General features: G+C 41.1%; 1 protein-coding gene across 1 annotated transcript; it reads right to left on the bottom strand.

The window, feature by feature from the left end:
- Nucleotides 1-208: 208 nt before the first annotated feature.
- On the bottom strand, nt 209-16,867 carry FAM177A1 (family with sequence similarity 177 member A1). The gene is made up of 5 exons (XM_042047876.1): nt 16,589-16,867; nt 12,429-12,605; nt 5,417-5,483; nt 3,631-3,728; nt 209-2,814 (listed from the first exon to the last, which is right to left on the bottom strand). The coding sequence occupies exons 1-5, from the start codon at nt 16,850-16,852 to the stop codon at nt 2,602-2,604; spliced, it is 819 nt and encodes a 272-aa protein (XP_041903810.1). The 5' UTR covers nt 16,853-16,867; the 3' UTR covers nt 209-2,601.
- Nucleotides 16,868-17,630: the final 763 nt, after the last annotated feature.

The raw sequence follows: 17,630 nt of genomic DNA, 5'->3' as shown, positions 1-17,630 counted from the left end.
ATCTAGTTAAAAGTAATCCAAACAATCCAAACACCTGTACAGAGGCTTTCAACAAGTTAACCTCCTGTGCAAGTATTTTATGTAATCTATCTTAATTGTACAACTGAGCTACAGCAGTAGTTAGAGCTGCGAAAGTCCCTTAATCCTTAAGAAAGCCATAGAAATGTTTCAACTTTCAGACAGAATTACAATAGCTCCAGGCCAGAAATGTTTGCAATTCTGCATGATTTATTAGTTTGAGGTAGTGCTGAACACAGAGTACTACACAAGAGTCTAAGGAAGGGGTGGGGGTAAAATGATATTTTGAATTCTGGTGCCTGAATATTCAACCACGATGTGTGACTTAGTAAAGATGACAACAGTAAACAGCCACGCACACCTGTGTACAGGCATAAAGTTTCAAAGACCACACAGTTTTAAAGGAAAATCCATAGCCAACTTCCAGTTCAAAAATTATATTAAATATAAAATAACCAATTAATGCATTTACAGAAAAATTAAACCAATATGAAAGTAACCACTTTCATACAGTTTGCAAAAAAGGAAGGATTAAGTTAAGGCACAGTGAGTAATACAGTATTTTATACAAAGAAGGCAGTGAGAGCATTTGTTACGCAAGAAATAGTAGGGAAAGGAGATAAAAAAACCAACTGACATTAATTTCTTGGAAGAAAAGCAAAGTATTCTCCAGCTGTCAAGGTATTACTCAAGCTATGTGAGGTTTTCTTTCTTTGGCGCTCTAAGAACTCTTAAGAGAACTCTTAACTCCATAAGAGAACAAGCTCGTTTTCTGTGTATTCCCCAGGTGTTGAACCAAGCTGTCTCTTGCAGATGTTCAGGGCTGAGGGATTTTACACAGTGGTCAGCACCCTCGGTCTTACAATTCAGAAAAGGCAAAGAATGGAGTATCTAAATAGATGGCCTAGAGCTGAAGACTGAATCCTCCTCCTTAGCTTTTCTGTGGTGCTGGAGTGCCACAGACAGATAAGAGGAAGAGTTTGTGCTGTACAGGACACTGGTTCAGGCACAGGGTCATCTGAAATATGTAACCATTCCAGAAACTAAGAGCCAAGTTACCTGGCCTGTGGTGTTACATCAGGCTCCTCAGTTGGCAGTGGGAGCAAGGCCAGGGACACGTCATGATACCCAACAACCCAGTTTTGCTGAAGACTGTTTTTAAATTTTTTTTTAGAAATCTCAAGGACAGAAGTACTGTTTTACATGCTAACTAACTAGTGCAGGTTCTCTGCTCCTTTGCCTGCAACAGTTGTCCACAGAAAATGACTGGGGCAATGACATCTGACTGTTGCGAAGTAAACCATTCACCTTTTACAAGCTACAGGTGCAACAGTCATTGCACTAAAAGAGCCTTAATTGCTATTTGCTCTGGAGCTACCTGCACTTCATTTAGACAAAAATTTCTGTTGTTCCAAGTGCAGTATCACAACACATTATTTAAGAGAAGGAAAGAGTGGTAAGTTTGGTTTTGTTGTTTCTAGTTATTTATGTATTCTGTGCTTACAGGGTGAAAACCACCTGCAGTGGTACATCCCTTCCTGGTAATTTAATATTAGACACAGTTTGTTTAGGTTACTGAAGTACAGTAACCTAATGTTTGTGAGTGAAATAGGACTACAGAAAACCATTCAGGAAAGATGGTGATAATTTTTATAATAAAACTGTTTTTAAGAATTTTCTTCTAGATCCTAATCATATGTAAACCTCTCTTTTATTTCCTAAATTGGGTAATCGATGTCCAGAAGAGTTCATAGTTCTAGACTGGTACTACATAGAGTGTCCAGTGCACTTAACATAATTTAGCAAGACTTTAGTTTCTTTCCAGGACCATTGAGAGCATGCATTTAAGCACACGGGTCTCTTAATTCTTGGGTTAGGAGTGAGAACATCCTACACTGATGTTAGTTCTGAACTTTGCTACAGCACTGCATGGAGCAGCTGAGCACTATTAGCCTCCAAGAGTGGTGGTACTTGTCCTAAGTTCTTAAGGGTGCTTATAGCCTCCTGGAAAGTTGGAATTTCTTTACTTAAAAAAGTCAGTGGACCCTTAAATCTAATTAACATTAAATCTAACATTTTTCTCTTGTGTTAACAACAGAAAAAAATACATGCATACAACAGTGACAATAAATAGGGGAAATAAGACTCTATTATAATTACTTTTGAGTTACAGGATATTAATTCCTATTAATCTATTCATAGAGAGCCGAGTTGCAAACAATGTGCAAATCAGGTTTTTAGAAGTAGGAAACAGCACTGCCTCTGCAATCCACAAGTGTTGAGAGACACAGCAATTCAAAGAAAAGACATTTCTACTTGCTTTACACAGAACTTAGCTCACACATTCAATTTCAGACCAAATGTTTGTAGTGCAATTTTCATTTTAACTGAAGTGCCAATTTGGCAGAATGCCTCAGCCTTATTAGGCAGACAGACTGAACAGACATCACCTAGCTCTCTCCTGATCAATAAGAATGGTAGGAGTTGTATTTCACTGAACAAGTATAATCCTATTTTTCCTGTTTATAGGCAGATTGTGACACCTGACAGTTCTTATTTCCTACATTATACAGAGCTTTACACTTAAGGAGGGACAGGAACTACATCTTCTTTATTTTCTGCAATGGGCGGGCAATCTCCCTCACTTTCAAAGTTTACATTCACGAATGAAGAGCATGCTGTTGCTCCAGGCTGGTCTGTCTGGACAGGAGCTTCAGCTTGTGGCTTGTTCTGCTGTTCCTGATGCTGTCTTTCTGCTTCTTCTGACATTTTGTTTTCCTGTTCCTCCTCTTCCTCCTGAAGAGAGATAACCAGATTCATATGCTACTATTTACTATTTACCACTTACTTAGATTAACTTGAAGCCTTTCCATAAAAGCATACCAGTTGCTACTACAAGGCAAGGACATTTGTTCCACTAGAAAACAGTCACAGTTGATTGTAAGATGAGGTACATTCTAGAAATCCCATTATGGAAAAAAAAAAATCACCAAAAGTGAAGGATTAAACCTTGTTAAACACAGAAAAAAGACACATACCTAGATAAGCAGTTTTAGTTAACAGCAATAGTGATTGGTCTGCCTCCTCTAAAGCTTTTTCAGCTCTCAATAAAAAAAATAACTAATAAAGCTTTAAATATGTTTTTCATCTCTTCTAACTGAAGATTTTTAAGGGTTTTTTTTGCCGAAAGCACTGGCTACCTATCAGTGTTGTCCAGTTATGCTTTAGAACAAATGGTAACCTTGTGTTCAATTTACCCATGACACTGTGTTGAACAAGTTTTACAGCTGGAAAGTGTATTGCTAGCAGCCACCTCTACAGTGTTCAGCCCCTGTCCATCCAACTTTGTCACAGTGTTGACTTGAAAATGAATTGTACAAGAGAAACAGAGCAGAGGTCAGGACCCACCCATTTCTAAGACTGATGAGCTGGAGAGAAAAGGCTGATGGATAAAAAATTGTTAATCATGCATCCAATGAAAACTGGAGACAAGCTGAAATTGAGGATCTAAAGCTTCATTTTAATGCTAGAATAAAAATTTTATTTTTTAGAATACCAGGAAAGAAAAGTTGGGAGAAAAGGGAGTGCAAGAACCCTATCTCTCACACATACCTCTTTCTTCATTCTGTAATACTCATCAATGGCATATTGATATTTTGGTGTGCTTATCCCCAGAACAGATGCAATCTTTTCTCCCAGGAAATCACACACTGAAAAATAAAGAGAGGTTTACATATGATTAGGATCTAGAAGAAAATTCTTAAAAACAGTTTTATTATAAAAATTATCACCATCTTTCCTGAATGGTTTTCTGTAGTCCTACTTCACTCACAAAATAAAACAAAAATCTGTGAGGTTAATCTCCTTATAGGTAATTATTAGCTGAATATACTAATAATTGTTCTTTAGGATAAAGAATGAACAAAAGGAGAAGGATATGAAATTCAGTGAAAATATATATGGTGGTAGTGTTTGAATTCTGCTCGTTTCAGCTTTGGATCTAAGTTTGTTTTGCTAGGAATCAGTTAAAGGGTAAGCGTTGAGCTGAAGTTCAACTGAAAATTAAGGTTAGACAAAAGTACATGGGTACCAGCTGTACTGGCAGTTCAGTCTAGTGGTACTAGCAAACTAGACAGTATTTATTGATACAAGCATACTTCAAGTCACTTTTAACAATGTTCTGTGTTGCGTACTAATGGATTAATAAAATATTTATGTTTCAGCTGCCTCAATTTTCAAGCTGTAGGCTACATTCAGTGCTACTTTGCTAAAACAGGTAGGGCACAGTCAAAAGTATGGAACAGGGGGAAGTTTGTGTCATTCAGTTTCTTTACCATGGTGATGGCTACAGCACTGGTTGAGTAAAGGCAATCAAGAAGTCAAATATACTGCACTTCAAATTGTAAATCTGCCCCAAGGAAGCAAATGAGTTAGTCATCTTCAGGGAAAAAAAGTTAATAGTTAGCAACTGACTACTTCAATGAACATTCACAATAACTAATTTTACAGATATCCCGGCATCCCAAGCATTGGGCAAAAGACCAGTTCAAATTACAAATGTAAGAGCCAAAAATGAAGGGCGAAGAAGAAAGCACTGACCTTCAAATTCATAAAGGACTTCTGAAAAAAGGACAGCATTACCTACCCTTGCGTATGAAGAACAGATGAGTCAAGGAATTTAATTACACTGCACATTAGAGAAAAAGTGTTTCTAAAAATAAAGATAGGTTAACTAATACAACAGACTGCCAGAAAATTTTAAAATATTCAAAACTCCGTAATATTTGCGGAAAAAAAGCCAGTAAAGATACTTTACACCTTGGAAAGAACACAGACTATGACAAGCATTTTTAAAACTTGGCAAAATTCTAAGAGGTCCATGAGTCATACAAATTTCTGTGCAGTGAGTTTAAGACCCTTGACAATAGTCCTGCTTATTTTGTAACCCCAGAAGTTCATCGTACGCCACACAACTGGATGTGTCCTTGGGATAATTTCTAGTTGTCTTCAGAAAAACTGTCAGTTTAGTCACACCAGCCAGCATTCTTTTCAGGTAACATCACACAGAATGGTTCCATACAAAACCTAACAGAAAGCTGATACATTCCCTTGCCAACACCAACCTATCTCCATACGAAGAAAAAGGGGGAGAAGTGCTCATCAAAAGGGTATTTTCCAGTCATTCTTCCATGCAAGGGTTGTTGATGGAAAGTAAAAAAAAATTTTTAAAAGTGCCTAAGGCAAGAGAGTACATCTCCACAGATTAAGTACAGTTTGATTCATACTTCTGAAAAAACAGCAAGTAGAAGAACCCAAAGATGATTTACAGTCTGTCAACATCACTTTGTGACTTCAGTATTCCCTTTCTGGTTTACCCAAGAATTAAATAAAGCAGTACCTGATAAGGTTGATGTGGCAACTCGCAGCATGTGAAACCACAAGTAGGGTCCCCACGTGAGTGTTGTCTGCAGGAACAAGAGTAGTATGAATACGTACAGCTGTATGTTCATGGCACAAAATAACACATGCAAAACCTCAAACAGCTTGAGAAGAAAGACCTGCAATGTCTTGTTTTCCAGCTACTACAATATTTTTGCTTTAAAATAAGTGTAGACCAGACAAATGAAGAAAAGTATCACCACAAGATATAAATATAGCCATGGTTTACCTCTGGGAAAATTTCTTTCATTGCTTTTTGTTTCCTGCTCCCAGACTTGGGAAATGACAAGCAGCCAACTCAATCCATGACTAGAAAAAGCTCTCCACAACATTCTGAATTCCATCAGGCCAAGAGGAGAAGTGAGGTACCAAAGTAGTCTCTCATTACAATAATGATTGAACTGCAAATGACTGTTTAAAATCAAACCAAACCTTCAAACCTCTGAGGAAGAGGCTGCTTTCAAACATTTACAACCAGATAGGAATTATCCCTTGAAACTGCACCTGAAAAACAAAACCAGGAGAACCGAGGGAGGAGGAGAGTTACCACAGCTCTGAGGGAGCAGTGGAGATGCTGCCAAGCAAAGCGCCGGGGGTGATGTGAACCACGAGGAACACAAGATGAGTAAAACAGGGCTCAAGTGGAGTCACCTCAAGCATTTGCATGTGAGTGAGGAAGTGTCTCCAAAGAGCCTCCACACCAGGGCACACAACATAAACATGAGGAATTGGAGATCTGTGTGCAGCTGCAGGGGTAGGATCTCGTCATGATCCCAGGGATGGGGTGAATGGACTGAGTGCTGCTGTGGAGGGGTACAGACTCTTGAGGAAGGTCTGGCCAGGAAGACAAAGAAGGGGAATTGCTCTTTGCACAACTGTGGTGTATTCACAGCTACAGGAAAAATACTGCAGCCTCCAGACAAACTGATACATATATATATATATATATATATATACACACACACACATTGTAAATTAAAGATTTAGAATTAAATTAATTATAAAATAATGGGCATGCACAGGCTATGCTTTTCATCAAGGGAAGAAACTGTATCGGTTAAAAAAATCCCCAAACAAAACCATGTAATAAAAAGGAAAAGGGGAAAAGCAGATTCCAAGGTAAAGAGGAAAAAAATTGTAGGCTTTCATTTTTGTGAAAAGGCAAATTCAACTTTCATAGTGAACCAAAACATGTTTATAGTTAACAGGCTGCTGTATTCAAGCAAGCTCTTTGTTACGTATTTCCCCCCAGAAAAGATCTCTGTAGAAGTACTTTCTTCTGGAACGTAGCAATTAGAAGTGTCAGCTTTCATTACGTGAAACACATTAGCTCTACTCACATACCCAAGTATTTATAACTTCTATAAGAACTGTTTGGTAGTAACCTTTTTCTATTTTCTTATTTAATAGATATCTGTACAGGAACAACCAATATTATTGTAAATAATACAGCTACAGAAACTAGCTGGTATGGCCTCAGTATGCATGTACACAAGCTACCAGACTTTGGTGCTTTCCAAGCATAGTCTCTACAAATCACTGCAGCAAGAAATTGTCTGTCAAGCCAGAAACTCAAGTTGGGCAGGCTGACAAAAAGCCAGATGTTATATATTTTTGGCAGTGGATATGGAAAATGTCCTGCCAAGGTAAAAGTGTAAGCAAAATCAGCTGCTATCCTGCTCACACAAAAGCACCTCCAGCTCATTGATTATGTGCTCAGTTGGCAGACAGGCTAACGAGGAGTTTGTTCAGTTGAAGAAATCAAAAAAAGTGCTGGAAAAGCTTGTTGCCACAGGTGCAAATAATGGCACTGACAGGGCTCTGTACAATCCTTCATGATGAGGTGACAGGGTTAAAAAGCATTCATGCAGGGCACAGGACAAACAAGGGCCTGCTGTGTGCTGTAAGAAAGAAGCTACAAGAACCCCCATAACATTTCAGAGTGGAAAGACAAAGCTGAACTTCAACGTGACAGAAGAAACTCAGACCCAGAACATTCTAACGAGTTTGTGGTAACACAAACATGGGTAACAGCTGAGGCTCCGCAGACACAGAGGTTCTATTTCTACTCTTCCCCCAGCACAGTTAAAAATCAGTTTGGTACATTAGAAGCACTTCTAAGTTCAGCTTCATGGGAACCTCTGCTTTCTGACAAAGCCCAACCAGACACTTCCTCATCCCTGACAAGCAAGGCTTTGCCAGACCCCTCAATTTAAAAGGTAACTTTCTTTCCAGTGTCTCAAAAGGCAATATAAAATCATGGGAGAGGCTACTCCACAGAAATTCAACAGGAGAAAGGAGATGACACGGAGAGCAAACCACCAGGAACAACCAGGAACAAAGGAACGCATCCAAGGAGTCACCTTCTTTTTCTACACATTCCCCCTTTACCTCCTCAGGGTAAATTTGGGTGCCTTCCCAGAGCACCTCAGATGGAAGCAGAAATGGCAGATATGAGGCAAGAACTGGTACTGGGGAAACTGGAACTGTTCAAGTGACATGAAGAGGGCTGTTAAGTAATGGCTCAGTACAAATTAATCAAATTAATCCTTGCCTGTGAAGTAGCTTTAATGCACTGAGCTGGAAACTGGAAAACCATATCCACGTCAGGTCCTACAGACCTACACAACCACATACCCAGATACTGTATTTCAGCTTCCTTTGGCCAGCCAGAGAAGCCTTAATGTTCAGTCTTTAATCAACTCAAGGACACAGCAGTACTGTATTTCTTGACTGGGAACAAGGGACAGTATGAAACACAGTACAGTGGTTTACTGTATTTCTCCTGCAATCCATCTCTTTAGTATACGTTTCTACGATGTTTAATTATATTATTCAGCTACCCTGACTTTATTTTGTTGTTAAAATGGAAAACACAATGGTTTTGACAACTGATTTTTAAATTACAAAAAATCTTAATGTACAATTTTAATTTAAATAGGAATGAACATAATGGATTCAATCACTGATAAAACCAAGAGGCCTCTGGTTCAATAACAGAACAGGCTTTTGTGTCCTACTGTGGGGCTGCCAAAGGGAGCACACATGTTCCCTTGAATTTCTGAGTGCACCATGTTCCTAAACAATCCATATATATATTTATTTTTGGCAGATTTCAGCCCTAATAACACTTAAATTTTCCAAGGTATGTAGGGTTTCTTTTTGTCAGAGAAAATGGCAAAATGAGAAAAATAATAATTTCCTTGATTTCAGAAAAACAAAATCCTGTATTCAGTAGTTAATATACACCACCAAATAGATACTTTTTCATTGATTACCATGCCAAGATACATTTTTAATTAGTTTAATCCTTGCCTGTTCATTGCTATAATAGGTTCTTTAGCGTATGCACCACGTAAAACTGTGACATATAAGACAAGCCAGTGAAAACAAGATCAGGAACACGCATACCATCCTCCATCAAGAGCTTCTACCATATTATGAGTAGTTATTACTTGGTCAGTGACTATTTTTCTCCTTCATCCCCAAATTGTTAGAGAAAATCAGAGTTGGACGGTCCTCAAGAGAAGACTTTTTTCTATTTGAAGTTAAAGCCCTTGTGACTACAGGATATCAAGATAACCTTCCTGCAAGGCTGTGTTTCAATCTTTCTGAGCATTGAAGGTTAATAAAGTTAAATCTCTCCTGGAGTTTTGTTGCAGATGTCTTCTCGGGATGAATTCTAAGGTTATCACACCAACAGTCATGTTGCTTACAGCTCCTCTGTGAAGACTTACACTCCACCTTCTGCCTATTCATTTAATAGGTGAATGCAGCAAAGTGCTGCACCACCAGGTGTCCCTCCAAGGATAAACAGAAGGATTATCTTCTTAATTAATACAAAATAAAGTTTTGGTAGACAAAAGCAAATTTACATATAGAGTGCAAATATCTACATTTTAGGACAAAAGAATCAAAAATACATTTATGCTATTAAAGCATTTGAATTTCAATGTGAGAACACTCAGATAATACTGAATGCTACTATCTAAAAAATAATGTGTTCTGGATTAAAAAATATAAAACATAATAGAATGGACACCCCAGTCCAACAGTGTTAATGAACTGAGTGCTGACCTACAGAAGCACCAGAAGTTGTTTCAAAGAAAATTTAAAACCCAGTTCTTTTTGAGAATTTGTTTTGTTATGAATAATAGGAATCCACCCCACCAAGTGCTCTGGCTATGGTATTACCAGGATATATACATACTACTTTGCTTAGTAAGAAACACATTGTCATTGCCTGCTTAGCTCTAAAAGACAATTAAACCAAGGTACTTAAGACATTTCTTTACAACACAGCAAAATATTTGTTTCCCTTAAACTCATTCAAAAGCTGCCAGGATGCTAATAACAGCACAGCTTTGAAATTTCTTGAAAGTTCTATTCAAAATACTAAATGTGCTTTTTCTAAAAATAAACTGGTCCAGAAACAGCTATTACTTGCAACATACTTTTTTGTATCCCAACTGAGATAACAAGTTTTAGACATGCTGGTCTCAGCAAACAGACTATTTAATTGCTTTTATAGAAATCCTACAATAAAAACATTTTAAAAGCAGCTGTTGGCTAAAACATCAAAGCTCAGCTTGGACTAACATTTCTTCAATTGTCTGGCTCAACTGGGATACATGAAGCATGCAGGAGATAAAGTAAACCTCACTTAATGGCAACCCCTGCTCTAATCAAGTTCATTCTGTCCGAGGTAAAAAGCAATACATAATAAGGTAGAGTGTGCTCCACAATAAACTACTCCTGGTAGTTTGGGGGGTCCTTTTATTAAAAAGTGTATTCAAAATTAAGGATTTAATAAACTATGAAAGGAGAATAACACAATCTTAACTCCACCATACAATATACTTTTTGGTATTCAGAAAAGAAATCGGTATTAGGAAAGGAGGGGAACAATCATGCAGCATTTCTGGCTGTTGTGCATACTTGAGGGCTCTTTAGATAAGTGTCCATTTGCACAGCAGCGAGCATGTCTCTGCCCTCACAACACCTACACCAAGGCTCGTGAGCCTTCCATCACTGCACCACCACAGAACTCTTCCACTGTCAGAAAATGGCACAAAAAATTATACACAACTTGTTCCCTGCTCATTATAATTGGGAAAAAAAAAATCTCAGACATTCACAGGTATCTGACATGACTGCCTAGTGGGGAACAGACCTCACTCTGAAGATACCTGAACATTACCATAATAGTCAGTAAGTTTCACACTTCTTGCATTTCTTTGAGAAGATCCTTAAGGAGGAAAAAAACACCCTAGTACCCAGCAAGGCAGCTTAACACTTTACTCATTGTTTGTGACTACAATACATTTCTTTTCCAACTATAAACTTCATGTGTATTTTATACTGATAATATCCTACCTGCTATCAGGCTAATGTCATTTTTTGTTGTATACAAGAACTTCCTGCCAAGAAAGAGAGCACTGCCATCAATCCATGCAAAACGCAATGCAACAGCTTAACCTGTGAGTCATTAGGAACCCCAATCCCAGCTAAATTCCCATAGTCTCACTGGAACTTAGTCCTCAATCCACCTTTTTTCTTCTTCAAAATAAATGCATTTTACAGAGGGGAAGAGAGGTATTGCTTGACAGTCAAAGCAAACCTCTTATGGTTCACCACTTCTTCAGAAGAGCATAACCAGAAAGTCAAACCCTTCAGTCCCTTCAAGAAAGCCAAGCTCTCCCAAGATGGATACACATATTAATAAATACAGGGCCTACTACTGGAGAGTAAATAGAAAGCTTTGACCACAACATTTCTTAATTATGGATTCCGAAAGAATGGTGCAGGAGTCTCTTCAACAGCAATGTCAAGTAGAAAGCAGGGTGCTGTTTTCTGTACATGCAGGGACTCTGAAGTATGGGAAGAAGCAGCTCTACACCAGTGTCTGCCTTCAGTGTGCAACCAGGCAGGACTAGCTGCTGCATGAAGCCCTGGCTCCTGGCTGCCTGACCACACTCCAGCGTATCAGGGAGGATCCAGCCGGTTTGGGAGTCTCCACCTCAGTGGCACCCAAGCACAGAGAGGGCCAAGAAGAGAGCTCCACCAGCAGGCAGGACATAGGACTGCAGACTCAACTTACTGGGGCCAGGATTGTTGTACAAGGGTAAGAGAAGAGGTGGTTGGGACACCAGTTTCTGGGGTTGTCATAAAAGAAACATGAGACTGGGCATGTGGAGAGATGAAGAGCAGGATGTGGATCTTCTCTGGGACTGACTGCCAGAGGGTGGGGAGCTGCTGCCGCTGGTGTTGGCACATGCAGCTGTAAGCTTTGCAATCACACTATCACTGCAAAATAGTTCATCAGGCAGGCCAACAGAATAAAACAGATTAGATATTTCATTTTACCTCTAAGTATAGATCCAGAATCATTTACAAAAAGAAAAATGCATTTTAGCAGCTACAATGCACACAACCAGCTTTAATTGTTGAGACTTCACTGGAATCTGGACCAATAAAAGGAAACTCCATTCACAGGCTGAGCAACATCTCAATAGCTTACAAGACAGATGAACATTACCTACAGGGACTAGGCAGGTCCTTTAAAATCTGGATTGTTGGCATGGTAACCCTAAACTACAGGTTTAACTCTCCACTGTCAACAAATATAAGGAAAAAAAAGTCTCCCCTGCAACATTTTTTTTTAAAACAACAGTACAAATCAAGGAGATACCAGGCAAATATTATTAGAAAGGGACGTGCTGGAGAAGACAAACTAGAACTGTGAAGAAATTAAACCCATTTCTAATTAGTAAGGCTACTTTAGTGGAGGAGAACTCCAGGACAAAACTTTCCAAGAATACTTTTCAAAGATTTCTGAGTCCCTTAAGCCAATCCAATTATTAGAATTTAAAATAGTAAAGACTGTATCAGATTTATGACACAAAAAATTAAGTATAAAATGTTGTTACCCAGTAAACCAGAAGTAGCAATTTATCAAGTAAAATACCTACAGGATCTACAGGTGGCAACAGGTCTTTTTTCTCTTGTTCATCTTCCTCTTCATCTGTGCTGTATTCTTCCATTGTTTCTCCACTTGCAAAATGAATAACCCTCCTTGGAATTTTCTTTTTCTTTCCTATGACACCCAGCTCCACATTCTCAAAGCCACTATCTCCCTTTGAAAGTTGCTATAAAGGAAAAAAAAAAATCATTATCTCAAGTACACGCTTCTGGAACTGGAAAGTTCCCCCTTAACAAACTTCATGAGATTTTAAAAGTATTTTAGATTGGTTATCATATCCAGTGGACATTTAGAAGACATTTGCCTGTAGGTAAAAGACTGAAACATTCTTGTTTGCAGATATGTTAAAACTGATCCCTTCTCTAAAAGTAACAAAAAGGTTTCTTGTTGGGGCATGTTTCATTAACTAATTTGGTAAGCACATAAATTTTAATATTTAAAAGTATTGTTGGGTTTGGAATTAATATCTAATGAAATTAATCAAGAAGCTCATAGGCTGTAGCCACCTCTTTGCAAGTTCAGACAGACACCTCTAGCACAAAAGAGAACTGAATAACTAAGCAGCCAGGCTCAAGCTTTAAAAAGATGCACCAAGGAATCTGCCCCTGGGGGCTTTCATCAGTAACCATGACTAGTACAAGGGACCATGGTAAAAGGACAACACTTAGTTTTGTGGCTAAGAACATACAAAGTGAGAAGTACAATGTCTGGCTGTGTTCTTCCAGCTGCTGAATGCTACAATGCAGTCTTTGGGTCACAAGCATTATGAATATATACTTCTAATTCAAAGGCCAGTCAATAAATCTTTAGGCTAGTCACTCCTGCCCACAGAGAACTTTAGTAAGATTTTGTATTGCAGCTATCAAAACAGAGCCTTCATCTTGGTAGAGCTTTAAGAGGCTACTGCAATAAATGCACAAAACTGCTGGAAACACTTCTGTCATGTAGAGAAGGCCACAGAGGTTAGGAAATGTCAACCACATGTTTTTAATGTACCATGAAGGTTTTTAAAAATGCACGAGCTCATGTAATTTGAAACTGTATAAGGAATGACATGCATAGTGTGTGCAGAATCCAGGTTGCATAAAATGGGCACATTCCAATTTTCAACTTCTTCCCTATACAGACCTAATGATCTCCACAGAGCACAATTCAAAATTATAAATAAAAATACATGCTTTATCACACAGTTGTAAGACATCCCTTAATCACTGCAAGTGCAGCATCACCATCCCCATCTCTCACACTAGATTACACAACACAGCTTTGCAAGGCAAGCAGGCTTGGTTAGCTGGGAAAGACTGTGGGCATGGGAGAGAGGGGCAGCAGGGGATCACGGGGAGCAGAACAGCTTCCTTCATTCCAGCCACAGACTCTTCTCATGCCCAGAGAGAAGAGGGAGGGAAGGTAAAGATCACGTGCTGAGCTCTAGTGTGGAGAGGGAGCGCACTCATTCATCATCTCTCCGAGCCCTGTACCACCGCTTCTCAAAACTGCAAGTCATCTCAGCTTCCCCCAGCATTTCTCAAGCCATGGTGGCACATTTCAGGCTTTTTCCTGGAGGAGCAGAGCAGAATCCAGCAGCAAGTTTTCAGTGGGGTAATTCAGCTGAAACAGGATTGTATTTTCATGCAGAATCACATTTTCATGTAGAAAGACAAAACTGACTGTCTGGGGCCCAGTGCAATCTCTCTGCTATCAGTCTTGGGAACAGAGCAAGACACGAAACACAAATGCTGAAAACACTGAAGCAACCTGAGCACAGGGAGCACTCCTTGCTGGCATTATAAAAGCAGGTGCCACTTCCCGTGACGGGGTTCTCTATCTTTTTGTGCAAAAAGCACCACGGAATCAGCTTTTTATGAACATTCCACACTCCTTTATTGGCATCGTACAATGACTGTTTTTATATTTAGTCACAGTACTGAAGAGCACTGTTTCTTGCAAACACTACATCATAAATATCACTGTGATTAATAACAGCAAGCAATGTGAGCCCCTCCTTAGAGTTCCTTTAAAAGCACAGTCTCTTTACCTGATTTAGGCTCATTTAGTGCAAATGCTTAAAATATTTTAACTTTTTAAAAATGTTGTTTAATATTTCAAGTTTAAAAAGCAAGCTTTAGTTCCCTGCACACCCATCCCACACTCACACAACCTACAGTAAGCAGCTTCACAGCTGGTACTGCTACAACATTTCAGACAAATGCAGTACTTCAAGACAGTAAGGATTCACCAAGGAACAGTGAATCTGGTTCCCTTAGTCTTACATTAACAAATAAAATAAAGTATCAGCTGTTGTTTTGGTTATTACCTAGTCAACAAACCTGAGTGTGGGTTTTAGTCAACACTGGCCTTTTAAGTTTTACCTGCTCAGCACCAATAAAAGCCAGCTCTCCCAGGTACGACCAGGAAGTTCAGCACCAATAAATTTTATCTGTCCAAAACTGTGGTAATGGAGATCTAGTCTAGAGCTATCAGCTAGATTCACTTTATAGCTCAAATGTTACAGTATTTCTTGTTTGAAAATTTATACTTTTGATCTTCCTTAACAAATTTGATCTTCTTTTCCAATTTAGGAAGTTTTTTTAAAAAGATCTTTCTTCTAGTGCATGGCTTTAGTCAGGTTTCTGACCTCATTTTTTTTCCACAGGCTCCTCCTTCTCTAGCATATTATATGGTCTTGAAAGACTCAGCATTTGTCCCCACGTCACAGAAGTATTTACTTTGGCTTCTATTCTGGCAACTATTAGACACCAAGGCTGGTCACTCTTGTGCTTCTGGCACACCAGCTAACACTCTTAAGGCACTCGGTAAACACTGTAAAGCGACTTCCTGTTTCTTTTAAATGCCCTCTTGGGATTTTTCTTGGCTTTATGGCACACATACAAACCTTGTCTGTCAGGCAGTCAGGATCTGAAACTCATGTTCATGTTTACCCTCTTTATACTCACTCTATCTCACCGTTTGTCCAGAAACAAAGAGAGAGCAGGGCATCTTTTGACAGTGTTGATACAATACCCAGCACAACAGAATTTTAATTCACATATAAAATGCCTAAATAAATAAACTACAATTAAGGATAAGGTGTGCCTGGACACCTGCAGGGAGAGCTGACACAAGCAATATTAGGTGATGCAATAACATAAAGTTTCATGCAGGAAGACAAAGAAGAAAAGCAAAAAGTAATAGGGATATCAGGCACTTTGGCATCCTTTAACCTTGTGAGAGCTTATGAACCAAAGCTATAAAGTGTGTGAAGTCCACTCTCCCTGAGGAAGATGAGTAATTCAATATGCACAGGTCTACTGACGTGGTACTGCTAGTCACTAGAATGCTGGTAATAGCTATTGAAAAATATTTCTACCCTGCTATCTTGACTGTTTTACTGGTTTTTTTGATAATTTTTTTTTGGCTAGGGTTGGTGGGCGGGGGGTTGTTTAGGCTTGGGTGGTTCGGGTTTTTTCGTATTGCTTGTTTGACTTTCTACCCTTCTGTTTCAACTGAAATTAAACAGCATTGAGTCTTTCTGAAACAAAAGACAACGAGATGACAGACCCGGAGGACGACTATTAGAAAAGACACCCTCCCAACAAGCCTCGGAAAGGCACCATAACCGGTGAAGGGGCAGCGGCAGCGCCTGCAACACCCAGGGCGAAGCCGAGGCCGGTGCGAGGAGCGGCCGCGGCAGTGACAGGCGAGCTGCCCGGGCTGCAGTGTAATTAAGAGCTGCTGTCCCTGAACACCTCCCACGCCTTCGCCAACTTGACAGCGCGGAGGGAAGTGGAAACCTGTCTCACTTTAATATTCATCAGGCTCGTTTGTCTGAGGCATTGTCCGCCGACGAGCAGGAGACACCGGAGACACGCGTGCCCGCCGCGCTGACTGTAATTACAGCGCGCTGGATGGAAGGGCAGACTGGCTGACAGACAGACCTCGTCTCCCGCGGCCGGGCCACTGCACCCCACCACCACAGCGGGGAACCGGGGGCTCCCACCACCCCCGCACACCCCCGGGAGGTCAGGCCGCGGCCACCACCCACCCCTCGGCCGGACCCGCCGCGGCCTCGCCCCCCTCCGGAAGCGGCTGCGCCCGGGCCCCAGCGCCCGCCCGGAGCGACCGGGAGTGCCGCCCGCCGGCCCCGCTCACCTGCTCGGGCTCCATGGCGCCGGCGGCGGGCGCGCAGTAGAGGGTGATGGCGGACAGCCCCTGTTCCATCCTCCCGCCCGCCGCGGCGCCGGGGGAGGGCGGCAGCGGGCCCGCCGCGGCCCGGGGAGGCGAGAGCGGCCGGGCGGCACCGTCCCTCGCACCGCCCGCCGGGGCGGTGCTTGCGGCCCGCCGGGGCTGGCCGCGCACAGGAGCCGGAACGCGCCCGGCGGAGACTGGGGTACTCGGCACACTGACCTCGGTCATTTCGCTTCTCCCCGTAGCCCGGCATTAACTGGAGCCGGGAGGGAGGCAGGGGAGAGGCCAGAAGCAGCCGGGCTGCCAGGGACAGCCGCACGCACCTCCACAGAGGCTGAAGCATACCCCCGCGGCACGGAGGGAAAAGTACAAGTTCTGGGGCAACACACACATCATCTTCCCAAAACAGTGTGAAACCTTGCAAAAGAACAATAGTTTAAGAAGTAGATGGAGTTCCTTGACAGTGGTTAGGGGTCTTGCTCGTCCAGGACCATCCTTGCTCAGCTTTCCAGGATTGGGTGTTGGCTCAGGCAACTCAGCCCTTTGTAAGTAACGAACCCTTGAACAATAAAGAAATGCACACCAAGGGTGCCCTGGCCCCTGGGCTGCGGCTGGGCGAGAAAATAACATGCATGCCCAGAAGGGTAGGAGAAGTGTTTGCCAGGTGAGAGGTTTGCTCCGCTGCTCATGGGAAGAGCCCTTCTGTCTCCAGTCTGTGCTGAGGCCTCCGTGCTGTAGGGAATGGCCCGGCCTGAACAGAGAAGGAGGGCTAACCCCGGCAAAATGTGCATTAGTAAATGCCAACTGCTGGTGAAAACAGCTGGAGGGGGAAGTATTGGAAACCTTCTTTTTATGGGACTGAGAAGGGAGTCGTTTTAATTTTTGGGGGATCTAACCAATGGCTGTAACATGACAGCAAGAGCCATCTTTCAATCCTACATCATTAAGAATAGTTTCCAACACATTACACTCTATAGCACATATGGGCTCTTAGACACTTTCTTAG

Source organism: Corvus kubaryi, unplaced genomic scaffold (genome assembly GCF_017639235.1).
Source record: "Corvus kubaryi isolate FWS band 111438036 unplaced genomic scaffold, C.kubaryi_AGA036_p1.0 66, whole genome shotgun sequence".
Classification (NCBI taxonomy): Eukaryota; Metazoa; Chordata; class Aves; order Passeriformes; family Corvidae; genus Corvus; species Corvus kubaryi.
This window is presented reverse-complemented; position numbering and strand designations above follow the sequence as displayed.

Bases quoted from the DNA above. Each gene is read 5' to 3' on its own strand.
- FAM177A1 (XM_042047876.1), bottom strand. From the start codon at position 16,852: ATGACCGAGGTCAGTGTGCCGAGTACCCCAGTCTCCGCCGGGCGCGTT. The intron at 12,606-16,588 runs GTGAGCGGGGCC...TTTCCTTTATAG, and splicing joins GCGCCATGGAGCCCGAGCAG to CAACTTTCAAAGGGAGATAG. The intron at 2,815-3,630 runs GTATGTGTGAGA...ATCTCTCTTCAG, and splicing joins ATTACAGAATGAAGAAAGAG to GAGGAAGAGGAGGAACAGGA.